This window comes from Meriones unguiculatus, chromosome 6 (assembly GCF_030254825.1).
Source record: "Meriones unguiculatus strain TT.TT164.6M chromosome 6, Bangor_MerUng_6.1, whole genome shotgun sequence".
NCBI classification, from domain to species: Eukaryota; Metazoa; Chordata; class Mammalia; order Rodentia; family Muridae; genus Meriones; species Meriones unguiculatus.
In genome coordinates this window covers 116,890,720-116,917,626 of record NC_083354.1, presented here as the reverse complement: position 1 = coordinate 116,917,626, position 26,907 = coordinate 116,890,720, and the positions used below count along the sequence as shown (strand labels likewise).

Here is a 26,907-nt window from a genome sequence, read left to right as displayed (position 1 = left end):
CCTTTGGGGACTTTGCTGCTTTATGCTTTACAGTAACAGCAGTTGAGAAAGACTTCGCTTAGTGATTCTCTTCTAGAGCATGACACATTTTCTTACTTCACTAGTAGTGCTAATGGTGGAAGTACCTAAATAAAGCTGATTTCCGTTTTCATATTACCAAATAATTAATATTTCCCCTGAAATAGCAGTTTTCTTTCCATTTTTCTTGTTTGTTTTATTTTTTCTATTAGTTCTTTTCTTTTTTATTTCTTTATTTTTTATTAAATTTTTATTTTTTAATATTAATTACAGTTTATTCACTTTGTATCCCAGCTGTAAGCCCCTTCCCTCAATCCCTCCCAGTCCTCCCCTGCCTCCTTCATCTCCTCCCAATGCCCCTATCCAAGTCCACTGATAGGGGAGGTCCTCCTCTCCTTCCATCTGACCCTAGCTTATCAGGTCTCGTCAGGACTGGCTACATTGTCCTCTGTGGCCTGGCAAGGCTACTCCCACTAAGGGGGAGGTGATTAAAGAGCCAGCAAATGAGTTCATGTCAGAGACAGTCCCTGTTCCCCTTACTGGGGAACTCACTTGGATACTAAGCTGCCATGGGCGACATCTGAGCAGGGGTTCTAGGTTATCTCTATGAATGGTCCTTGGTTGGAGTATCAGTCTCAAAAAAGACCCCTTGTGCCCAGATTGTTTGGTTCTGTTGCTCTCCATGTGGAACTCCTGTCCTCTCCAGGTCTTATTATCTCCCGCTTCTTTCATAAGATTCCCTGCACTCTGACCAAAGTTTGGTTATGAGTCTCAGCATCTGCTTTTTTTTTTTGTTAATTTTAATTTTTATTAATTACAATTTATTCACTTTGTATACCCCTTGTAGCTCCTACCTTCCTCCCCTAGCAATGCCACCCTGCCTCCACCTTTTCCACCCATGCCCCTCCCTCAGTCCACTGATAGGGGAGGTCTTCCTTCCCTTCCTTCTGATCCTAGTTTATCAGGTCTCATCAGGAGTGGCTGCGTTGTCTTCCTCTGTGTCCTGGTAAGGCTGCTCCCCCCTCAGGGGAAGGTGATCAAAGAGCCAGCCACTGAGTTCATGTCAGAGACAGTCCCCGTTCCCATTACTATGGAACCCACTTGGACTCTGAACTGCCATGGGCTACATCTATGCAGGGGTTCGAGGTTATCTCCATGCATGGTCCTTGGATGGAGTATCAGTCTCAGAAAAGACCACTGTGCCCAGATTTTTTGGTTCTGTTGCTCTCCTTGTGGAGCTCCTGTCCTCTCCAGGTCTTACTGTTTCCCACTTCTTTCATAAGATTTCTTGCACTCTGCCCAAAGGTTGGCCATCAGTCTCAGCATCTGCTTTGATACCCTGCAGGGTAGATGCTTTCAGAGGCCCTCTGTGGTGGGTTCCTGTCCTGTTCCCTCTTTTCTTCCTCTTCTGATGTCCATCCTCTTTGCCTTTCTGAATGGGGATTGAACATCTTACCCAAGGTCCTCCGTCTTTATTCGTTTCTTTAGCTGTACAGATTTTAGTATGTTTATCCTATATTATATTTCTAATATCTACTGATGAATGAGTATACACCCTGTGTCTCTTTTTACTTCTGGGATACCTCACTTAGGATGATCTTTTCCAGTTCCCACCATTTACCCAGGAATTTCATGATTTCCTTGTTTTTTTTTTTTATCACTGAGTAATATTCCATTGTGTGGATGTACCACAATTTCTGTATCCATTCCTCAGTTGAGGGGCATCTAGGTTGTTTCCTGCTATTATAGATAAAGGTGTCACAAACATGGTTAAGAAAATGTCCTTGTTGAATATGTGAGAATCTTTTGGATATATGCCTAGGAGTCGTATAGCTGGATCTAGAGGAAGTGCCATTCCTAATTGTCTGAGAAAGCACCAGATTGTTTTCCAGAGTGTTTGTACAAGTTTACATTCCCACCAGCAGTGGAGGAGGGTTCCCCTTTTTCCACTTCCTCTGCAGCATGTGTTGTCACTTGAGTTTTTGATCTTCGCTATTCTGATGGGTGTAAGGTGACATCTCAGGGTTGTTTAGATTCAATGCAATTCCCATCAGATTACCAACACAATTCTTTACAGACCTTGAAAGAAAAAATCTCAACTTCATATGGAATAACAAGAAACTCAGAATTTCTAAAATAATCCTCTACAATAAAAGATCTTCTGGAGGTATCTCCATCCCTTTCCCAAGCTGTACTATAGAGCAACAATACTAAAAACTGCATGATTACTGACATAGAAACTGATTGGCGGATCAATGGAATCGAATAGAAGACCTTGAAGTAAACCCACACACTATGGACACCTGATCTTAGACAAAGATGCCAAAACCATACAATGGAAGAAAAATAGCATGTTCAACAAATAGTGCTTGTTTAACTGGATGTCTACATGTAGAAAAATGCAAATAGATCCATACTTATCACTTTGCACAAAACTAAAGATCAAGTGGATCAAAGACCTCAATATAAAACCAGACACACTAAACCTGTTAGAAGAAAAAGTGGGGAAGAGCCTTGAACTCACTGGCACAGGAGACAACTTCCTGAACAGAACACCAACAGCACAGGCTCTGAGAGCAACAATCATTAAATAGGACCTCATGAAACTGAAAAGCTTCTATAAAGCAAAGGACACTGTCGTCAAAACAAAACGACTGCCTACAGATTGGGAAAGGATCTTCACCAACCCTATATCTGACAGAGGGCTAATAGCCAGAATATATAAAGAAGTTAAAAAGCAACAAATCAAGTAATCCAATTAAAAAATGGGGTACAGAGCTAAACAGAGGAATATAGAATGGCAGACAAACACTTAAAGAAATGCTCAGTGTCCTTAGTCAGCATCTGCTTTGATACCCTGCCAGATAGAGTCTTTCAGAGGCCCTCTGTGGTAGGCTCCTGTCCTATTTCCTGTTTTCTCCTTGAAATGTCCATCCTGTTTGTCTTTCTGAGTGAGGATTGATCTTACCAAGGGTCCTCTTTTTGTTTAGCTTCTTCAGGTGTACAGATTTTAGTATAATTATCCTACAGTATATGTCTAATACCAACTTATAAGTGAGTATATATCATCTGTGTCTTTCTGCTTCTGGGATACCTCACTCAGAATGATCTTTTCTAGATCCCACCATTTGCCTGCAAATTTCAAGATTTCCTTGTTTTTAATTGCTGAGTAGTATTCCTTGTGCAAATATACCACCCTTTCTGTATACATTCCTCAACTGAGGGACATCTGGGTTGTTTCCAGATTCTGGCTATTATGAATATAGCTGCTACGAACTTGGTTGAGCAAATGTTCTTTTGTGTACTTGCGCATAATTTGGATGTATGCCTAGGAGTGGTATAGCTGGATCTTGAGGAAGCGCTATTCCTAATTGTCTGAGAAAGTGCCAGATTGATTGCCAAAGTGGTTGTACAACTTTACCTTCCCACCAGCAATGGAGGTGGGTTCCCCTTTCTCCACTTCCTCTCCAGCAATTTATTGTCACTTGAGTTTTTGATCTTAGCTATTCTGATGGGTGTCAGGTGAAATCTCAGGGTTGTGTTGATTTGCATTGCCCTGATGACTAAGGATGTTGAGCATTTCTTTAAGTGTTTTCGGCCATTTGATATTCCTCTACAGAGACTTCTCTGTTTAGCTCTGTACCCCATTTTTTAATTGGATTACTTGATTTGTTGCTTTTTAACTTCTTGAGTTCTTTATATATTCTGGATATTGGCCCTCTGTCAGATATAGGGTTGGTGAAGATCGTTTCCCAGTCTGTAGTTTGTTGTTTTGTTCTGACAACAGTGTCCTTTGACAATGCAGCCAGTCCGATTTCTTTATGAAGTCACTGAGTGCTATGAACTTTCCCCTTAGCAATGCTTTCATTGTGTTCTATAAGTTTGAGTATGTTTTATGTTCATTTTCATTGAATTCTAGAAAGTCTTTATATTCTTTATTTCTTCTGTGACCCAGTTGTCATTGAGTAATGTTCAGTTTTTATGAGTTTGTAGGTTTTGTCTTGTTTCTGTAGTTGTTGAAATGTAGCTTCAATTCATGGTGGTCTGATAAGCTATAAGGGGTTATTTCAATTTTTTTGTATTGGCTGAGTCTTGCTTTGTGGCCAAGTATATGGTCAACTATGGAGAAGGTTTTGTGAGGGTCAGAAAAGAATGTCTATTCTTTTGTGTTTGGGTGAAATGTTCTGTAGATATGTTAAGTCCATTTGATTTATGGTTTGTTAGTTTTATTTTTTCTTTGTTTAGTTTCTGTCTTGATGATGTGTCCGTTAGTGAGAGTGGGGTATTGACCCACTATTAAAGTGGGGTTCAGTGTGTGATTTAAGTAATGTTTCTTTTATAAATGTGGGTGCCCTTACATGTGGCATGGATGTTCAGAATTGAGATGTCATCTTGGTGGATTTTTTCCCTATCATTTTTGATTAATTTTGGCTGGAAGTGTATTTTATTAGATAGTAGAATGGCTACTCCAGCTTGCTTCTTCGGTCCATTTGCTTGGAAAACCTTTTTCCAGCTCTTTGCTCTGAGATAATGTCTACCGTTGTTGCTGTGGTATGTTTCTTGTATGCAGAAGAATGATGAATTCTTTTTTTGCATCCATTCCGTTAGCCCGTGTCTTTTGGAATTAGCCTGTGTCAATAGAATTGAGTCTGTTGATGTCGAGAGATATTAATGACCAATGATTGTTAATTCCTGTTATTTTGTGTTATTGGTAGTACAGAGTGTGTGTGTTTTCTTCTTTTGGAAGTGTGTTTCTCTGATAAGTTATTTATTTCCTGTGTTTTCTTGGATGTAGTTAGCCTTCTTGGTTTGGAGTTTTCCTTCTAGTATCTTCTATATGGCTGGATTTGTGGATAGATATTAATTTGTTGTTGTTGTTGTTATGGAATATCTTGTTTTGCTGGGTATAGTAGTCGTGGTTTGACATCTGTGGTTTCTTAGTGTCTGTTTGTAAGATAGCTGCCTAGGCCCTTCTGGCCTTTAGAATCTCTTGAGAAGTCAGGTGTAATTCTGATAGGTCTGCTTTTATATATGACTTGGCCTTTTCCTCTTGCAGCTTTTAATATTCTTTTTTTGTTCTGTACATTTAGTGTTTTGATTATTATATGGCAGGAGGATTTTCTTTTCTGGTCCAATCTAATTGGTGTTGTGTAAACTTTTGTAACTTTATAGGCATCTCTTTAGGTTGGGGAAGTTTTCTTCTATGACTTTGTTGAACATATTTTCTGAGCTTTGGAGTTTAAAGTCTTCTTTTTCTTCTATTCCTGTTATTCTTAGGGTTGGTCTTTTCATAGTATCTCACATTCCTTGGATATTTTGTACCAGGAACTTTTTAGATTTAACATTTTCTTTGACTGATATATCCATTTCTTCAATCTTATCTTCTGTGCCTGAGATTCTCTCTTACATCTTTTGTATTCTGTTGGTGATGCTTTTGTCTGTAGTTTCTGGTCTCTTCCTTAGGTTTTCCATCTCCAGGATTGCCTCATTTTGTGTTTTCTTTATTGCTTCTATTTCAATTTCTAGGTCTTAGACAGTTTTATTCATTTCCTTCACTTGTCTACTTGTATTTTACTGTATTTCATTAAGGGATTTATTTATTTCCTTTACCTGCTGATTGAATTTTGGATTCAATTTATTCCTTAATGGATTTATTCATATTTCCCTTTAAACCCCCCCCCTTTTTTTTTTTAAATCTTAATAACATTGGATTTAAGGTCACCTGTTTTTGCTTTAGCTATATCAGGCTGTCCAGGACTTGCTTTAGTAGGATAGCTGGGTTTTGGTGATGCCATATTGCCCTGGCTTTTGTTGATTGTGTTCCTTATGCTGGCTTTTAAGCCATCTGGTTGTCCCTGATGTTGGCGGGATATTCCTGATGCTGACAGGACTCCTTGGGGAGGCAGGCAGAGTCTGAGGCTGATAGTGGAGCTGTGGGAATAGCAGACTGCTCACATCTGTTGGCTGGGTGTTCCTTGGAACCTGAGGCCTGGGCTTTCTTCGGCTGGCTGTGTCCCAGGTGGGCAGAAAAAAGGCTGGATAGGCTCTAACCTGGATGTTCCTGGAGTTGTGCAGGCCTCCTCCAGGGGAGAGATAATATGGAACTTTGCTATCTGTGTCCCCTGGCAGGCAGGAGGAAAGCTAGGCAGGCTCATATCTAGCTTTCTGGGGCTTGCAGGCCTCCTCCAGAGGGAAAGTTATAAAGCTCTGCTGCCTGTGTTCTCTGGCAGGAAAGAGAAAGGCTGGGTGGGCTCCAACTTGTCCCTTCTTGGGGCTAGGAGGCCTTACATAGTATCTATTTCACAAGCTGGTCTTGAATTTCTGAGTTTGTACTTCACTTTGGGTGTTTTATTTTCTTTCCATTATAAATTTATATATTCATTTTACATCCCGATTATAGCCTCTTCCGTCCTCTCCTCCCCTTTTCTCCCTCAGAAAAAGGTAGCCCTCCCAACCCACGTACTCCAGCATATCAGGTAACATTGAAACTGAGCTTATCCTCATCCACTGCGGCCAGGGCAGGGCTCTTTCCCTAAAGTGGGGTTTGAAAAATAGCATCAAACCTAGAAGACAGTGGTGTTTATACAGTCCCAAAACAGCAAGTCTAAAGGTTTTTCAAGGGTTGGGGAATTTCTAGAGGAATATTAGTTACATAGAAACTTGGCTGAACATTTCAGAATCATTTGGTAGAACATTTCATCAGAGTGAAAAATTGGAGTATAGGGTGTTTAACATGTTAAATTCTAGAAAATGGGTCAAATTCAAGTTTTACAGAAAAGAGGAACAAACTTATTTTGACTTTGTAACGTGACGTCTTTTAATCTTAAGATGGAGTCAGGCTGATCCATCAAGTCCATCAAGACATTAAATGATTTTGTGAAATTTCTCTGTGCTATCCTTACCCTCCAAAATTATTATTATTCCAAATAATTATGACAGAGACAAATTATATACATAGAGTAGAAAAAGAACATACATGTTAATGGATATACAATGAGCAGATGAGAAGCAGTGTATAATCATTATGTTCTTTTTCCCCCCTTAGGAAAATCACCAGCGTGTCAGCATTTTCTTTGACTATGCAAAACGAAGCAAGAGTACTGCCTGGCCATACTTTCTGCCAATGTTGAATCGCCAAGATCCCTTTACTGTTCATATGGTACTGTTCATATGATCATTTGAATTGATCGTATTATTTATAGTTTATCTTTTTCTTATTACTATGACAAAATAACTGACAAGAAGCAGCATCAGAGAGATTTCAGCTTAGAGTTCAAAGGAATTAAACCCACCATAATGGTCAAAGCAGGTGGCTCTCAAGTCGTAGGAAAAGGAAGTAGGCCATATTATAAAACTTGATGCTCTACCCTCAGTGACTTACTTCCTCCAATGAGACGCCATTCCTAAAGGTTTCAGAACTTCCTGAACAGTACACCTAACGGGACCACATACTGGAAACACGAGCCTGTGGGGATCATTTCAGACTCAAACCACAACACACATACACCATTTAAGAAGGTAGTTTTATTTTTTTAAACTGACAAACATAAGAAACAAACCTGGTCCTAGGTTATTGTGACTTGATAATTTGCCTGATCGCAGAGGACGGACCACTTTCCTTATGGTGCTAATAAAGAAGGGTTCATAGAGAGTGAAGGAACTTGTGTTGATATGTCATAAAGTTTCCTAGCTGAAAGCATTCATTAGCTTCAATGTACATGGTGCATTTACATGGGCAAGCATCTCAAGATTGCTTACAGCAAGAAAAAAAAACACATTTTACTATGTAGAAATTACATTTTGTTTTGAAATAACTATTGAGTTTTATTTTAATTGGTTATTTTTTAATATCTAGAAACTCTTGCTTTAAACTTAGCTTTAAGAGCTACGGTTAGTGCTACAGAGGGCCTCTGAAAGCCAGAAGAAGAAAACAGGAAACAACCTAGGAACCTGCCACATAGGGCCTCTGAAAGCCTCTGCCCTGCGGACTATCAAAGCAGATGCTGAGCTTGATGGCCAACTGTTGGGCAGAGTGAATGGAATCTTACGTAAGAAGTGGGAAATAGTAAGAGCTGGAGAGGACGGGAACCACACAAGGAGAGCAACAGAACCAGAGAATTTGAACACAGGGGTCTTCCCAGAGACTCATACTCCAACCAAGGACTATTCATAGAGATAACCTAGAACCCCTGCACAGATGTAGCCCATGGCAGTTCAGTGTCCAAGTGGGTTACATAGTAATGGGAAGAGGGACTGCCTCTGACATAATCTGATTGGCCTGCTCTTTGACCACCTCCCCCTAAGGGGGGAGCAGCCTTACCAGGCCACAGAAGATGACAGTGCAGCCACTCCTGATGAGATCTGATAGACTAAGATCAGAAGGAGAGGAGGACCTCCCCTATCAGTGGACTTGGGGAGGGGCATGTGTGAAGAAGGGGGAGGGAGGGTGGGATTAGGAGGGGAGGAGGGAGGGGCTTATGGGGGGATACAAAGTGAATAAAGTGTAATTAATAAAAGTTAAATAAAAAATAAAAAAAAGTTACGGTTAGAGCACTGAAGAGCCTTCCATGGTATTAGTGAAAAGAGGAGTAGGAAGGCTGAGAGAATGGGTCTTTGCAAATCCAAGCCACCTGTTCCCACTGCACAGTGGGCAGCAGGAGCTTAAGTCATTGTCTTCAACTCTGAAGTCAAGGACCACTGTTGGTGAAACATTGCTGTGCAAATGTGTTTTTCCCTATCCACTTCTTTCGCATGCACCTAGATTAGTATGCTTGCCTACTCTCACTTTATGTGCTGTAGACATTTTTTCGGGAAAAGTTGACATTTTTCTTTAAAAGTTCCAAAAGGAAAAAAAAAAAAGCAGAGTCATAAGAAAGTTACCCTTTTTTTTTTTTTTGAATCATGTTTTTAAAATCAGTAAACCTGGCATAGTGATGCACACCTGTAATTCCTGCGCTCTGTGAGGCAGAGGCAGGTGGATCTCTGTCAGTTCAAGACCAGCCTGGTCTACAAAGTAGGTCCAGGACAGCCAGGACTACACAGAGAAACCCTGTCTCAAAAACCGAAAACCAACCAACCAGCCAGCCAACCAATCAACCAAACAAATAAACGACGAAAACCCAAAATATCTCCCATGATTTTCATTTTCCTCCTTCCAGTTGTAGAGGTTTGTTTCCATTGTCTGGTTGTCTGGTTGAAACATCCTCATGCTGTTACAAATTCATTAGAGGACCATTATTAAAAATGAAGACATAGCTAGAAGAACTTTTTGGATATTATATTTCTGGGGCCTGGGACCTGTTAGGGAAGTGCTTTGCCACTGAGCTATTTTCCCAGACCCCAGATAACACTTTTTTTTTTTTTTTTTAATTTAAATCTAGTCTCTTGTGACCCAGGCTGGCCACCCTTGAATAACTAATCCCCTCCAGAACCTGAAGCTTGCTCCCACACCCATTTCGTGATGCTAGACCCAGGGCTTCCTGAATGCTTGCCAAGTACTCTCTGAACTGAACTGTGTTCATTGGGTCCCTAAGTTATCGTCTTAATTTAAATTGCTTTTGGTTAACTTCTCAAGTGGAGGGTCAGTTTGTTGTTGGATCATTTATTGTTGTGATTACCCCCACTTGGTTTTTCAAGACAGGGTTTTTTTCTGTGTAGCCTTGGCTGTCCTGGAACTTATACTGTGAATCAGGCTGGCCTTGAACTCATAGAGATCCACCTGCCTCTTGTCATCCAATTGGTGGGGTTAAAGGCATATGCCATCACACCCAGCTGATGACCTCCATCTTAAGTCAGGTGTTGCTCCTGGTCATTTTCTTTTTGTTGTGCATGTCCTGCTAATGTATTTTTAGCCTATGGGTTCCAAATAGGAATCCTTTTGAATCAGTTGAGTAGTACTTTATGGCTCATGTGCCATAGCGCAAATCAAAGTTAGAGGATAACTTGTGGCAGTTGGTTCTCTCTTGCCATATGAGTCCTGGAGATTCAGATTGTAAGGCTTGTTAGTAAGCACCATTACCTTGAGCTATGCTTTGGGTAAGATGTGTTGGTATTAAGATGAATTTTCTCTCTTAATTTTTTTTTTTCTTTTTAATGACTGGTTTTTCACTATGTAGTCCATTGTGGTCCCAAATACTTGATTTTCCTGTCTCAGACTCCCCAGTACTGAAGTACTGGGGTTATAGATGTATTTTTGGTCCAAATCTTATTTTTAAATGCAAAATAATCTAGAGAATGCTGTGTAATTTCTTAAAGCATAGCTAATTTTTGTTCCTTTTAAAGGAAACATTTTAAAACAGTTTGAATGAAACAGAATGAATCATATCCCTCCCCACCCCAGGAATTGGGTATTATAAAAACCACTCAGCAATGTGATTTACAAGAGCTGGCTCTTAAGGTATGGAATGTGATTGGCATTCAGGTGTATGTCTTATTCATTTTCAGGCAGCAAGAATTATTGCCAAGTTAGCAGCGTGGGGGAAAGAATTGATGGAAGGCAGTGACTTAAATTACTATTTCAATTGGATAAAAACTCAGCTGAGTTCACAGGTAACAGAAGTTTTCTTTGGTATACAGAATGTGGTATGAATATCTATGTCCTCGTGTTATTTATGGGAAACACATTAAATTATAAAAGGTGCTTTATTGAAGTAACTCCTCTTTACCTTGTTAAGTAAGCCCAGCTACTGCTGATGTGATGGCATGCTTCACTGTTTGTTCTTTCTCTGGCTACAATTCAGACTTTCTGTTTTCTCTGCCACTTGTGATTTTCTGTTCTTGCTTTTGAGCAGTCAGACTTATATTCCTTCTAGGCAGCTACCAGGATTACACAGCTTGGAGAACTGAAAGGACCTGCAGGAAGCAGTTCAGTGAGTGCTCACAGAAAGCTTCCACAGAGGAAAACAAACGTGAATAAGCTCTGGGGTCAGAGACTTCCAGGTGGAGGGTCTGCCTTGGCCTACGTATTTGAACCACCAAATTTGTTTGAGAAATCTTGGTTTGGGGAAGGGGTCTTCAGAGGTTTTCTAGTGTGTCTTTTATGCCCTTCTTTTGATTGTGTAACTAAATTGTTTTGTTTAACTGGTGACACAATAAACAAACTGGTCTTTGTGCTGCCAGGGGAGTTTCAGATGGCAAGTAGGGCATTATAGATCATTAGTTATTCTGTTTGTCCTTACTTTGGCCACGATTTTGTACCAGGCTTCCAGGTGTCTTTGGAGAAGTCTGGGGCTGCCCAATCCAGCTGTCACACAGTCCTGTGTTACCCAGTGGCTCAATCCACAGCATCATACAAAACTGTGGGATTAAGCACTTAAGTACAAATTGAGACATCCTGCTTACTTAAGGTCATCTGGGTTCAGGTTTCTCTAGCTCTGAGTCTCCACGGAGAAGAGAGCTTGCTGAAAAAATGTCAGTTTTCTTCGTGCATCTTTAGAATGGGACAAAAAAATAGGATATTTATGATGCTTTTTGAAATGTTTCTTTTACGCTTCCATTGGAAGTTGGGTAGAACTGATACTCATAAAAGGAAAGAAGTAAAAGTTGCCTTGGGTAAGAGTATTCTGGAGAAGAAAAGGCCGAACTTGGCATAAGCATCTGTGCTGTGAAGGAACTAAACCAGGGAAAATAATGTTGAGAGTTACTGTATTGTCAACTGTAGACTACAAATACATGTTACTTTAGTAGATTTTAACGTAAGCCATGAGAGACACCTGGTATTCTGCTTAGATTTACTTTTTTGTCTTATTGCCTGGCTTTCGGGGACTAATTTCCCTTTGTACTTTGATAGAGAATGTTTCAAATGAAAGTATTCTTTGTGTCAGCATCAAGATGTAGGTGGGAGGGAACCACAGGGGGGGATATAAAGTGAATAAAGTGTAATTAATAAAGAATTAAAAAAAAGATGTAGGTTTTACTGAGTTTGTAAGATACTTAAAACATGAAAATGGGTGTATGAAGATGAAATTTTAAGTTTCTAAAGGGAGACCATTTAGAATCAGAATACTTTATTCAGTAGACAGGAAACACCCCCTTTCCCCTTATCCTACATTTAAAAATTCAGTGAACTTTTAAATGAATCCCATTCTACTTTAATGCTAGCATTCTTGTAAGGTGCCAGTGTACCTGAATTCACAAAGTGAAACATGATACAAAAGAACTGCATACTCCTACAGTTTCGTATCTCCTCTTTGGGCAGTTTACCTTTGACATTTGTTCCCAGCAGGATCATTTATATTGTGCCTCAGAGATGAATGGCCTGAAAGGATTAACATCCATTTAATGCTTACATAGTTGTAACCATGTCCTGCAATTCTGGGAAGTCTCTTATCACTAGTGTATGAAGTATTTCAGAGACTAGGACAGTTTTCATTAAATTTGTACTTCATAGTGTCGAGTGGCTGTTCTTCAAGACTTTTCTGTATCTTTCCAGTGTGCTGTCTCTGCTGTCTTCTTTGGCTTTCTGATGTGGCTTGAAACCTATTCTCTGCAAGTCCTTCTGCTATAGGGCACCTACTGAAGGTCCCAAGTACAGCCTGGCTTTGCTTCTCAGCAAAGAGTCTGGGCACTGCCTCTGCTTGGTTCTGATCACACTGGCTTTCTTGCTACTGGCAGAAAATTCTTTTTATCAGAATTAAATTGTAAATTTCTTGTCTAAAGAAAGGTAGGATTATTTGAAATTTTACTTGCTGGCTTCCTCAAATGTCTTTAATAGTATGTGAAAAGTCTTTTTCCCCACCAAGAATATCTTCTCCTTTATAAAAGGTTCATAATTTCATAATTCTAGTGAATTATCAAATGCCCAAGTCAGTTGCTAGGTTGCAACTTATTATTAATTTTTTTCTTGTTTTGTTACATGACATTTTGTTTTATAATTTTTGTGTAACATTTGTGACGGTGAATATTTAGATCACTTGATGGCATTGCTATCTTCTTCTTAAGCACCTATTTTAAAAAGCTTTGCCAAAGAGATTGAGAGTGGTAGGGTAGGCAGTCATCTGAGTGATAATACCATTCAGTTAGTAAACATGAAGCGGATGTTTTTGCTAGCTTCATCTCTGAAACTTGTCTTTATCAGACTACTACTGTTGAGCTTGTAGTCTTTCGATTATCTGGTGGAGGATAATAACTTTTATATCATCTTCACGTTCTTTGTAAAGTAGGATTAGGGAAAATGATAAAATTCATCCAACTCCTTTTGTAAGATAAGTTAGGATAAAATAAAAAACAAAACTAAGTAATAAGTCATTTATTTTGTAATAGAAACTTCGTGGTAGCGGTGTTGCTGTTGAAACAGGAACAATCTCTTCAAGTGATGTAAGTATGTACCTTCTAATTGACTGGTTTCTTGACGCCCTGAAAATAGATTGTTTTGACTCACAGGCATTTAATTAAAGATGTTAACTAGTTTCCCAAATGTAAATTCTTGGATCTGATGTGTCACCTACATGCGGTGAGGCTCTGCGGTGAGGCTAATTGTTGTATTTTTTGTTTTTTAAATGGGAGACACAAATCCTACTCTTCTTTGTCCTGCTGTCTTTGCAGGACATCCTACTTGAGATCTCCAAATCACTGCAAGAGTTAGAATGGCAGTTCACTGCACAAGAGACTAATTATGCCATTTGTGTCACAGTTCAGTAGTTTGTGAACTGTCTGGTATCTGTCTAACCTATGCGTAAATTGGCATCTCTATTTCTTTAAAAAATTTTATTTTGTGTCTGGCAGTTTTGTGTGCATGTATGTCTTTATACTCTGTCTACACAGTGGAGGCTAGAAAACGGGATTGTATCTCCTGGGTCTGTAGTTAACAGACCTTTGTTAGCTACCATGTTGGTGCTGGGAAAAGCCCAGTGTTCTCAAAGAGTAGCCACTACTCTTAACTACTGAGTCACTTACCACTACTGCTCACTTCTGGCATTTTCTTTCTTGTGGAGTTTCTAGGACATTCAGAAAATTTGATTATATTGTATCTTAGTTTTTTAGAATAATTTGTTTTATAAGCCTGTTTTTGTTTGATGTTTGCTGTAAATTAAACCCTATATAAAGAGAGGTAAACTGAGCTCTTTGAGAGTCTCGGTTTGTTCATTGTATTAGGCAGAATTGGTTGAGCTGGTATTGGATTAGTATAAATGGTTTATCTAGTAGATCCATACACACACCCCCTAAATAGTAAGTGTAAGATTTCACACCTTGTTTTTAGTGCTCCTCAGCCCTGGGCATACTCTCTTTTTTTTCGAGGGCTTTTCTTCTTCAGGTAGATACTAATTTCAAAAGCAGACCTCAAGTTGAGAATGTTGCCAGCCTTTTCTTTGATCCTATTTTAAAGGGCAAATCTTAGCTAGTATTTGAGTACTTACTGTGTAATACCATTGTTACTCATTTACATTTTCTTGTGTAGCTATATGTATATGTGTGTAGGTTATAATGTTAGTCATATCTTTTGCAAAAGCAATGAGGCTGAGCACGAAATCACATAATCTTGCCAAATATCATATAGCTAATGAGTGTTGGAAACATTAATGCAATAAATTGCTAATTGAGAGAATTGTTTCTAGAGGCACCTGAACTGGAATTGAGTATTTAGGCATTGCGCAAATCCATTGTATACTATGACTTTGGTTATATCCTTATTAGGCCCTTAAATGTGAAAAGCAGTGTGAAAAGCAGTTTGATAAGCTGCATTATGTAATATTGCCACTTGAGGGCAGTACAAAGCAGCAGCTGACACTGCAAAATGATCCAGAGACTGTTTCAGAGGTTTCCCATCATCAGCAAATGAGGGGTTGATTGATACAGATGATTTCAGTTAGTAATACGTAAGTGAAGTTTGCTTAAAATCTATTGACATTGTTTTCACACAGTTATGAAAATAACTGGAAGTATCTGATTATGTTTCTTTACCTTGCCAGTTCTTTATTGGTTTTAATGCAAATTATACACCGTCTCGTCTCGTCTGAGGAGCAGCATTACCTTGGAAGTGGACTTCTGGGCTAAGGCCCTGACCAACGAGGGCTATGGCCTTTTCCAGTATTGTGATCTCCAAGCTGTAATTTCTTTCTCAGAAAGACAGGGAATTTGTTTGCTTCCTTCTCTCTTTACTTTTTCCTTGTCCTCTTTCCACTGATATCTGAGTGTAGAAGATGGTATCTCACATCATGTGTCCTGTTTCCTGGCTCTTCTTGTTGTGGACTCTGTCCACCATTAGTTTGAAGATGGATGCTGTTTCATGGGTCCAGTGGGTAGGTTTTCCTTCCTCCTTGTTCTGACTTGCTTCTCAGTGCTCTGGAGTGGTACTAACAGGACTTCTTATAAATTTTCTGTCTATCCGGCCTGTCCACAGAGGTAGCCACTCGCTACATGTGACTAGTGTGATTGAGATCCTAAAATATATTTCATGTACTCTAAAACTCATGCATTTGCAGTTCAGTGTTTTATATTTATGGAATTGTGCAACCATTACTGTAATCTAAGTTTATAGTATTTGCAGAATTCCAGAAACCAAGAGCTACCCTGTATATACCCGTGAACTGTTTCCTCAATCCTACTCTTCTTTCAAACCCCTGGTAGCCACTAATCTATTTTCTGGTTCTGGATTCACCTCTTGTGGCTTGTGATGTGAATAAAACTCTATAGACAGCCCCCATCATCTAGCGTAGTATGTTTAAGGTTCATGCATGTTTGAGCACACAGAAATGAGAAACAGAAAAACCTAGAAAGTTGAGTTTCCTTGTTTTTCAGCCACATTCCTTCAGTGATTTCTGTGATAGCTCTCATGTCCTTGAAAGTGGGGACTGATCTTGCTGCTTGGCTTTGTTTTTGATTGAATCCTCTGGCCCCTGCAGTCTTCTAGAGAGGTGGAAGCTATCCTTGATGTAGTTCTCTACCACTTTGTTGATAAATCCATCAGAGGTGCTACCCATTATGCAGATCAGTGGGCTGTCTGCCTCAGTTATTCACACAGCACAGGCCTGCTCTTAAATTGTAGGCTGTGTTTGCTGGTGGCCTGCAGGAACCCAGAGAACTTACATCTGTGATTGTTATTTTTATAAAACTGTTTGTTTCTCAGTTTCTTAACCTGGCTATCATATATATAATTGAGACTTTTTATGTTTGTTTAATAGTAAGTTTCACAACACAGTAACTGAGCGGATAGTCCTCTATTCTTAACCCTCTATGCTAATTTGGTTTCCTCCCAGCATACATCCCAGAATACTTTCACTTTGTAGCTTTCTTGCTTCAGCTTTTCTTTCCTGTTGTTCCCATGCCTGAATCCCCTTGCTGAATTCCCCACTCCTCTCCTCTAACTCCTCCTCCCCTAGCTGGCAGGAAGTCCAGCCCTATTTTCTCCCCTGCTCAATGATTGGCTCTAAGCTGCTTTATTGACGTATCATGGGACCCATTGGGGAGCAGAGTTTTATACAATAGTAAGACAGGAGAGTCTCAGAACAAGGCTTGCAACCAGATATGGGGAATACAGAAATTATGATTTGAGTTACACAATAACCTTATACTACATATCCCCCCTTTTAGTCTAATAACGGCTTTTTCTCTTACAATAATAAACTATATGTAATGATAACAATTATGAAAATTATTAGGTAAGATTGACATTTGTATGTCTTTAACATCCTTGGATAAAGAATTTTATTATCTCTCAATTTCTATCATCCTAAACAATGTAAGTTTAGTTTTCAACTCCATCAGAGACTTAAGGAGTAAATGTTACCTGCTATGTAGGAAGTACAGGCAAGTAGCTTCCAAAAGTATAGAAATGACAGATACTTGGCTGCCTGGACAGTTATACAAAATTCTTCTATAACATTTTAGCATCATCTTTAGCCTTCTGGCTCAGAATATTAGACACACTTTTCTTTTCTTTGAAGTATTATAAAGGACTTGCCTACCTTGTCCTTGAAAAGCTCAGCAGTGGACTTTCCTGCATCCCATTTGTCCGGTTTGGACAGTATTTTGTCTATATTGATGTAAAGGCATTTTCTCACCCAGCAGCCAGGTTGCCACATATGAAGCCTTTGATGTTCTTTGAAGTAGAACAGGGGTGCTGCCAAGAGCAGAAGTGTCTCATTGTCAAAAAAGCCTTAAGTTAATAAAGTCTTTAAATGCCATGTTCTGTAGATCTCTGAGGTTTTTGAAAACTGTCTACTGACAGATCTGTCAGTCTAAGAAACATTTTTGTAATTAACTAAACTAGTATTGTGCCGGATTCATGAGATCTCCCAAAGCCTACCAGGAGTCCAGTCTTTTGCAAAACACACGACGATCTTTATTTACAGCTGGAGCTGGACTCCCATAGACACCAAAGCATTGGCATCCAGCTGAGAGCTCCAGCTCTGGATTGTGGGTGATTTATAGGTCCCAGTCCTTCCCAGCGCGCCCAAAGCAGGGGATTCTAGCCTGGCAAGCTTGGATTGGTTAATACAGAAAAAGGGGAGGCTACATTTCATAAACTGTTTGCTATGGGAAAGTGCCAGGACTATGAACAAATGGCTTTCTTTGTTCACTTTTGCCTGGTGATGAGGGTAAACGGTTGACCTTGGGCTTCAGTCCTATCCTGTGTTGGCCTTAGGTTTTAGTCCTGTCCTGGACTACTAGACTGCTGCTGGAGAGGGGCTGATTATCTCCAGGAGCAAGACCATCCAGGCTGGTTTTCTGGCAACAAGAAACTACCCTGTATATATCTTCTCCAAAGGTTCCCTATTTTGATACAAACATTCCTCCAACCTCTGTTCTATGGCCTTTAATCTAATTTCTCAGTCTCTTCCTTGCCAAGTCAGTCTTATCCTGATCTCTCCCAAAGTGGGTCTATAAAAATTATAGAAAAAAAATATTTGTATCAAACTAAAATGGAATCCAGAAGCACTGTGTCATGGTGTCTTCCTCCGTATTCAATGTAGAAAATAACCTTTTGCTCTCAAAATCTCTTCCTAAGGACTTGACTTTCTTTTAAAGTATCAGCTTCCCTTCTAGACCTTACTAGTTTAGATGCTTGAGGCTTCTTATTCTGTCTTTGGCTCCTGTTTGCAGGGAGAGGCTTTCTTTTGGCCTCCCTCAAGGGATCCTGACCCCTCCCTCGCTCTGGAAAGTTATTGGGTCCACAAAGGTTTGCTGCTCTGACCTGCAAGAAACCCTTCTCAAAGGGATTTAGCTTCCTGTCTTGGCTAGAAAGTCTGGCTCTGAGAAGTTTGCTTGTGTTAAAGAGCCACTTTCCCCCCTTTTAGGGCTAAAGTTCCTACCTCTCTGGGGTTTGTCTCAGTTTTTGTTTTTCTGCAGCCAGCTGGAGGCCTTGTTGCTCTGCAGGGGGTCTTAATTAGGAACCTGTGAGCTCCTATTTTAGAAACTGTAGTTCTCTTACCAACTAAGAGAAGCAAGAAACTACTAGTAGTTTTATTTTCTATGTAAATTCTTGCTAGATTCTTGTAAATTCTGCCCCACTTTGGGTGCCATTTGTTATGGTTATTTTTATATAGCTGTGTTGTTTCTCAGTTTCTCTCTTAATCCAGCTATCATATAAATAATTAACCCATTAATATTTGTTTAATAATAAAGCCTCACAGCACAATAACTGAGCAGATATTACTTAGTCTTAACTCTCTATACTATTTTATTTCTTCCTAGTGTACATCCCAGAATACTTGCACTGTGTAGCTTTCTTCCTCCAGCTCTTCTCTCCTGATGTTACCCTTACCTCTCCCATGGCTGAATCCCCTACTGAATCCCTAACTTTCCTCCTCCCCTAACTGGCAGGAAGTCCAAACCCTATTTTCTCTCCCCTGCTCAGTGATTGGGTATTAGCTGCTTTATTGACATATCAGGGAACCATTGGGGAGCAGAGCTTACACAACATTAAGACAGGAGACTCTCAGAACAAGGCTTGCAACCAGGTATGTGGGATATAGAAATCAGCATTTGAATTACACAATAACCTTATGCCTACACACATCAGGTCACTAGTTATTAAGAGATGATGATGGTCTAAACACATTAAATAGAAAATTCAGAAATATACAATGCATAAGTTTTTAATAACTTTTATTTATTCTTTTTATAACTACTTTCATTGTGTTAATTGCTTACTATGCCTGAATTATTAATTAAATTATCATAGGCATCTGTATATAGGAAGAAATAAAACCTGTATCCAAAGGGTTCAGGGCTGTGTATTCTTGGGATCTGTCTGGGGTCTGGGAGCATGGTGGAATGGAGGCAACTATATTTGCCTTACTCTGTAGGCTTAAAGAGCAGTGTTCTTACCCAGGGTAATTATTAACGGCATTTCATTCTTTTAACTTACCACAAAGTTAACACTTTCAAGCATTGGGATCATTAAAATGTGTGTGTGTGTGCATGCGTGAGTTTATATTTAATGGTTTCTCCCACAAACGTCTTTTCACTACATTTCCTTGTTACTATGAGATCTGTTAATGTAGGTTTGGTATGGTCTAATCTTGAGCTTCACGTAAAGGAATCTGAATTCATTTGTTCAACATTGTATCATGATACATTTATCAATATTTCTTATTTTTGCTGTAGTTTTTGGTCACATGATTTATTATTGATGGGTATTGGGTTACTTTAAATTTTTGATTATTGTGAATAATTTAGTGCTGAGCAATCTGCATGTCTTTTTTTTTTATATCCGGAGTAGAATTGTGCGTAATGGGGTTATGCAAATTTACCATTAGTAGATGTTGTCAGTCAGTTTTCTAAGCCACTTTATGACCCTTCAAGGTACAAGAATTTCATTTGTTCTAGTTTCCTACTGATAACTCCTGTGATTTTGTTGTTGCTGTTTGGCTTATTATGTTTTGTTTTGAGACAGGCCTTGCCTAGAACTTGAGAACTTTTTGTTCATCTTCCCAAGTCTTGGGATTACAGACATATATTATGACACCTGGCTTCTGTGTTATTTTTAAGTGAATATCTGATAGAAGTTAAATAAGTAAATAAAATTGTGGAGAGCCGCTTGTTTGTCAGGCTGCTTTGTTATTGAACTTTCAATGAAAAAGATGTTTTCACCCTGGCCTTCACCTGGAGACAGCTATAGGCAGGATGTTTTGCCTAGTTTCATTTCCTTTTGTTTGTGTGAGGATCACACAAACAAGTAGTGGAGGTTCTTGATGAACCTCTTCATTGTATTGAGGTGCTTTGCTCTGACTATAAAAAGGGATTGTGGATTAAACCGGTGTGACAGTTTTTACTGGCAGCCCTCTCGAGTTGATTCCATGTGTAGTGTGTTGGTTTTTTAACATTTTCTTGCCACTCAGGAACTGTTCAACTCTGTCAGCAGGCTCCAGCATAAAATAAAATCATCCTCATTATAACCTTTGGTTCTGAGAGAAAATAGTTACTTTGTAACTATGGAATATTAAATACTTCTGGACCTGTTAGTTAGCATTCTGTTTCTGACAAAACTAGTTTCTGGTGCTTATTCTTACGTAGTTATATATTTCTACAATATACCTTTGTTTCACTAATACCAGAATACAAAGCATTTTTATTCCGAATTTGTGGGAGGCTTGTACCATAATGCAGATTTGTTTTGTCTAGAGTTACAACTCCAAAATTTATATGAATACCGTCATGTTTTACTCCTTTATAAAGTGATAAAAGTGTAGCTTGCATTTAAATCATAGCATTATCAAAGGGACTATTAAACTTTGTCTACAATTTAGAAACATTAGTTTGTTTTTAGTACAGTGTCACTGACTTTTTAATGTTCATCTTAATAAGTGTATTTGTTTATAGTTATATTTGTTCCTTAATTCTTGAATTACTTTGAAATTCTTCAGAAAGTGTACCCTTAAGCCCGTATTTACAGATGTATTCTGTCAGTGGTTGTTTCCCTGGGCTGTGATTATTTTGTTGTAATGAAAGATTGTATTTTGTTAGGAACATTGGAAATTTATTTTAATAATGTCCTCCTAAATATGTTGAAATTTTAAAAAAGGCATTTAAAAATATTTTAAATCCCTGAAGTTTTTCATATAGTGTATGCAAAGTATGGCAAGTTTTCAGTCTACTGTGTGTGCAGGACAAACAACATTTTGGAGTTGACCTCCAGTGTCAACTCAGTACAGACTCAGTGACTTTTGCTTTTTAAACAATAATAATGAATAATTGTTAACTTTGAACTTTCATATTAAAATAGTAGGCATAAGCAAGACCAGGTATATTTTGAAAGCCAGTATTTAAAAAAAAAAGGTAAAGATACCTTAATTTTAATTTTAATTTCTTTTATCTTTTGAAATTCTAATATAATTATATCATTTTTACCCCCCCCCACTTTTTTCTTTTTCCAAATCCTCCTGAATAACCTTTGTTCTCTTTCAAATTCATGGCATCTTTTTTCCATTTGTTGTTATAGCATGCATATATGAAGGTATATGTATATTCCTTAAATATAAGCCACTCTGGCCATATTATGTTACTTGCATGTTTTCAGGGCTGTCCATTTGGTATTGGATAACCAAGTGGTTTGTGTTCTTTCTTATGGAAGACTATTTCTCCCACTTTCAGCATTCCTTAGTTGCCTCTAGGTTTTTCTTTTGTGTAGGATTGAGGTCACATGGTCCTTCTCCCTTGCACAATAGGAAACCTATTGTTGTTCTTGTTTAGCTCTCCTTAAATTTTTAGACCATTGAACAATCTCTGTTATTGTACCATTTTTCTTTTTCTTTTCTTTCTGTTTTTGGAATTAGTGTAAGAGTTTATTTTGCATGTTTGGGTATCCATGTTGGTGAGACATAACTTCTGACATTTCTGGGGGTCACAGTCTTACAACAAACTTTCTGTTCTTCTGGTTCATACAGTCTTTTCTGTAACCTCTTGAGCAATGTTCCCTGAGCTGTAGGTATAGGAATATTTTGTAGATTCATCAGTTGGGACTGGGCTCTGCGGCTGATTGATTGGTTATGGTTTTCTGTAATAGTCTCTATGTCTTGCAAAGAGACGTTTCCCTGATGAAAGATAAGGACTGTATAGCAGGGTGTGGTGACATATGCATTTAATCCCAGCACTTAGGGAAGCAGAGGAAGGCAAATTGAGTTTGAGGCCATCCTGGTCTACAAGCGAGTTCAGGTCAGCCAAGGCTACACAGAGAAACTCTGTCTTGAAAAACTGACCAAACAAACAAACAAAAACAGAAAACAAAAAATTACAAAGATGATGTCTATACTTATCTGTGGACGTAAGAACAAGTATTTAGAGTTTGGTTAAGGGTTATGCTTATTTAGTAAAGAGGCAATTATAGGTTCTCTTCCAAGATCCACAACTTCACTAGTCCTGGGTAGTTGGCAATGATTTCCTCTCCCTTTTTTTTTTTTTTTTTTTTTTTACCAATTAGAGAGCTGTTGATTACTAACTGTCACGCATGCCATGGGTATGTATGCGTGCTACTATTGTATTTTTTTTAGGGTTTTTGAAGATACCTTTATTTTTAAAACCTAGAGAGAAAGTGTTTCTTAGGAAAATGTCTATTTTTATAAATTCTGTGTCTGCATGTAGGAAATGTGAATATTATCAGCATGAGCAATCCTGATGGTCACTTAAGTCTGTGGTCACATGTTCAATCAGCACTGCTGAAGTAATCAGATATTAGATGCAGCAATGAAAGGAGCTGTGTTGGGCTTTCTTTCTTAGGTGTTTACCATCTGTGTGGACTTGAGAAGTTATCCCATATCCTTGAAATTCTGATTCCGTAGCTCCAACTAATATTTACTTAGAAAAGTTGTCTGATTAAAATTTTAGACCATTGAGCCATCTCTGTTATGGCACCATTTATTTGGAATTAGTTTAAGAGTTTATGTGCATCACCCTATGTTACATTTAAGAGGTTTTTTTTATTGAGTGCCTTCTCGGGTGGGTCTGAAAGTTCCTCTGATTTCTGCTTCAGGGGGCCATATTGTATTAGAGGAGATTAGATTAAACAAGAATTTTATAGTTATTTCAGTAAACTTGTACACTGCTATAAGAGACAGGCACAGGCTGTCCATTTGTCAGGATACACTAAATGATCACATGGAGAGGCTGCCCTGCAAAAGCATGAGGAAGGTGAGGGTATGTCTTTAGGATAGGATTCTGAGTGGTGCTTTGATTTGACCTGCTGAGTGGAAGAGTAGACCAGGAGGAAAGCTCCTGTGGAGAATGACAGAAAGAACAGATGAGAAAAGAATCATTATGGTTTTTCATGGTGATGTAATTTTTCCCAAGTAGTATTAATTGAATTGCCTTTCTGTAGGAATCCCTTCCTTCCCCACCCACACCCACCCTCCAAGGTTTCTCTGTGTAGCCCTGACTGTCCTAGAACTTGTTCTGTAGACCAGGATGACCTTGAACTCACAGAGATCCATGTGGCTCTGCCTCCCCAGTGCCAGGATTAAAGGAGTAGGATTAAAGGTAAGATTGGTTGGACTTGATTTAACTAAGGCCTGGAACTTGTTTTGTAGACCAGGTTAGTCTCTGCTTCCTGAGTCTGGGATTAAAGGCATGTATCATCATGTACAGCTTTAATTAGATATTATTGACATCCAGAGGCCAAGTTTCTTCATATTTCTAGTTGTGTGTTGAGTGCACCTGTAGCTGTTGTCCTCTTGATAGTAGTGTTCTCACCAGGAGTGAAGACACTCAGGACAACAGTAAAGAGTTATGAATTGCTCAAAGTTACTCAAGTATAGGCCTGTCTTTTCGTTGTTTAATTTTTTTTTCATATTTGTGTAGAACAACATTCTCTGTTTGTAGATCCTCTCTCCAAGGTATATAAATGGCAAAGTGAAATATTTATTTATCAAACTATATCAAAGGTGCAGTTACTTTGTTAATTAATTTCTTTAAATGTATTATGTCATCCTTAATTGTGTAGATTTAATTTGAGAGACAACAGTCACCTTAATTTCTAAGAGGCTAAAGATAAAAACAGACACAAGAATCGACTTTTGGAAAAAGTATTAGACTTTGGGTACTCTAAAAGGTAACAAATTGTAGTAAAAATTATAGAGTAGACTCTTCTAGAAATATATGTGGCTGGTCTCATGACTTAGAATGAGTTTTAGTCTAACACTGGCTGTTCTTCCTTGCAGAGTTCTCAGTATGTTCAGTGTGTTGCTGGCTGTCTGCAGCTGATGCTCAGGGTCAATGAGTATCGTTTCGCCTGGGTGGAAGCAGATGGGGTGAACTGGTGAGTGAATGCCCTTTGCTTTTACTGCAGAATGACATTTAAAAACATTTCTCCTTGACATTTTAAGATAAGTTAATAGTTTAATCATTTAAAAGAGGTAGTTTATTATTTTCATGTCTGTATCTATCATACTGTCCCCATCCCTTGGTTGGCTAATATTTTATAAGAGGTTAAGGTCTCTTAAGAACCTAATGTTGGGCAAAACAAACTGGCACTGAGAGTATTAGATAATTATAAAAGGATTTTGTGGCAAATTCAGGTATAAATCAATAATGAAAATAAAATATCGAAAGAATGGAGATTCTGTGTCACGACTTAATAAGGGTCTAAGTGGATTTGAAACAGGTACTCTTCAGTTAAGAGAAGGCCATTGTCTCTTATAAAATCTATATAGGATGCTCAGAATCAACATTAGTTTGGTAAGCGAGGATTTAAAGTGAGAGTTGATTGAATCAGATTCTTTTTCTAAATTCCTTGGACAGACAGGTGCATGAGTTTCTAGAGCGTTGCTTTCACAGATTATTCAGTCTTCATTCATTGTTACCACACAGAATTTGGGGACTGATTTTAACTTAGGAATTTTGGAGGGACAGACTTTCAAACCATAGCTGTAGCTGTCTAGCATAAACTATATGGTTTGTGCAAACTGTATAGTATTATGAGCCACATTTACCTAAGACTAGCAATCTTATGGGTGTGATGTTCTTTTCAGTACAGAACCCAAAGATGTTATTTTATCTTTTACCATTCTAAGAGATGCTACAGTATTTGGGGCAGTATAATAGAAAGGATAATGATTTCATTATATCATCTTTGTAAAGAATTTCCTGTGACTGCAGCTTTCATTTATTATAATGGCACATTAGTTACAATTAGTAAAGTTAATGTAATTACTAAAATAATATCTATTAAGATGAAATAGCACAACGTCACTATAATCCCATAGTATGGTATATTACTAAGCCTAATTTTACTAATTTTAAAAGCAGATACCTTCTTCAAATCAGGGGACCTATAAGAATGAATTAAGAGTTGCAAAATGGCAACCTGTCTATAGATAATACATATATATTTTTTAATTCCAAAAAATAAAATATGAAACTTGTTGCTTTGAATCAGATCTTGTTGTCGTCATTGCTAGTATTAAAAACTTTGAAGGACAGTTGACAAAGTTAAGTATCTGTAGATTTTTTTCTCAGAAAGGAAATGTACTTTGCAATGTGACTTTCTGTTTCTTTTTGATGCTGTTCAAATCATAATCAGAAAAGATGTGAGGAGAAAAAATTTCAAGTGTTGCCTGTTCAAACAACTGGTCACTGATTACTAAAAACTACTGTACATTTTAATCAGCATATTGAATGTTCTGGTTAAAAACCTCTTGCATATATGATACAGTATTTTCTGAATATTTATGTAAGAGAACAATCCTTTTCCTTATGTTGTGCATTGAATGTACTAGCCATCTGAAGGTTAGCATTGATTGTTTTGCCTGTTAATTTTAAATTCCCCCCAAATTCTGAAGGAGCCATCATTGTTGATGCCTATCTCCTTGGTTTCAGCAGCTGTGTCCTTTCTCTATGCTCCCTACAACTCCTGTGGTGACAGTTTAAAAAAAATCTTAGAATTAACTTGATATATATTTACTACAGTTTTTATTTTTTTTCCCTGAAGTAAAAGGTGATAATCTGTAGGTCTGGGTTTGGATCACAGAAATTCACATGCTTGAAAAACTGAGTAAAGTTGAAATTTAAACCTTTGAGGAGAGGCTCTTCTCTGATGTTGGTGTCTGTGATTTCTGAGGAAGAACCTTATGCAAGGACTCAGCCTCTTGGGTGGAGGCACAGATGGCTGGTGATGGTGCCTCTGAGGCTGTGCAGGGAAACTTACTCTGTTAAACCTGGAACAGTTGCAGCTGAATTGGCTACTGCCATGGGAAAGATGTGCTCCCTTGTCGGGAAGTATTTGCCAGGTTAAAAGGCAAATACTCACCGTGGGTGCCTTTTGTCTGTTCTTACAGTCAGCATCTAGCTCCCTCTTCTGGAATCTAGCATCTAACCAGCTGGTATCCAGGGCATCAGAAAAGCCATGTGTAGGAGGCTTGACTTTGTTACTGGAAGAGAGCAAAGAAATCAGGCATTAGGGTGTCGATAGTGTAAAAACACAAAATTTTACAGCAGTTGAAATACTCATAGTATTTAATAAAAGCAAGTGCCTAAACTGAAAAGAACTATTCTAGGCAGAAGAAACAATGCATGAGAAATTTAGGAATAATACAATAAAGTCAGAAGTAAATACAAATCACAAAAATATAGAATTGTCACAGATTTATACTGTCATCTAAGTTAATAGTTGTTAAAAACTTCAGAATTTTATTAGAATAACATTAGATTAAAAGAAAAGATCAAAGTACAAATGTCTTCCCCTCATTTTTTCTATTTTAATATCTTGGGTTAGTATAATTTACGTTTTCAAACTGATGAATCAGTGTTGATAAATTTTCTAAAAGCTATAATTTATATTGGGAGGCACTGTGTTGGACATTATATTGATTTTATGCTTCCTTTGTTCCACTGCTCATTTTGTTTGTCTTATCTGGTGATTTCTGCCCTTTGTTGAATGTACATATTCCTCAGGGATATTTTCTTAGCTCTGTTTCCTTTTATATATTCTCTCCTTCACAATAATGGGACAGCCCCTTTCAT

General features: G+C 38.3%; 1 protein-coding gene across 4 annotated transcripts in view; it reads left to right on the top strand.

Annotated features, from left to right (window-relative positions):
* The window catches only part of Atp6v1h (ATPase H+ transporting V1 subunit H), a 92,874-nt gene that overhangs the window by 7,573 nt on the left and 58,394 nt on the right, over positions 1 to 26,907 (top strand). For 3 of the 4 annotated variants that reach the window (XM_060385913.1, XM_060385914.1, XM_060385915.1), the window contains 4 exons: positions 7,064 to 7,177; positions 10,462 to 10,566; positions 13,279 to 13,332; positions 24,108 to 24,205. In XM_060385913.1, coding sequence (XP_060241896.1) covers positions 7,064 to 7,177; positions 10,462 to 10,566; positions 13,279 to 13,332; positions 24,108 to 24,205 — 371 coding nt within the window. The remainder of the gene's footprint in view (positions 1 to 7,063; positions 7,178 to 10,461; positions 10,567 to 13,278; positions 13,333 to 24,107; positions 24,206 to 26,907) is intronic. The other variant, XM_060385916.1, reaches the window with a different exon arrangement.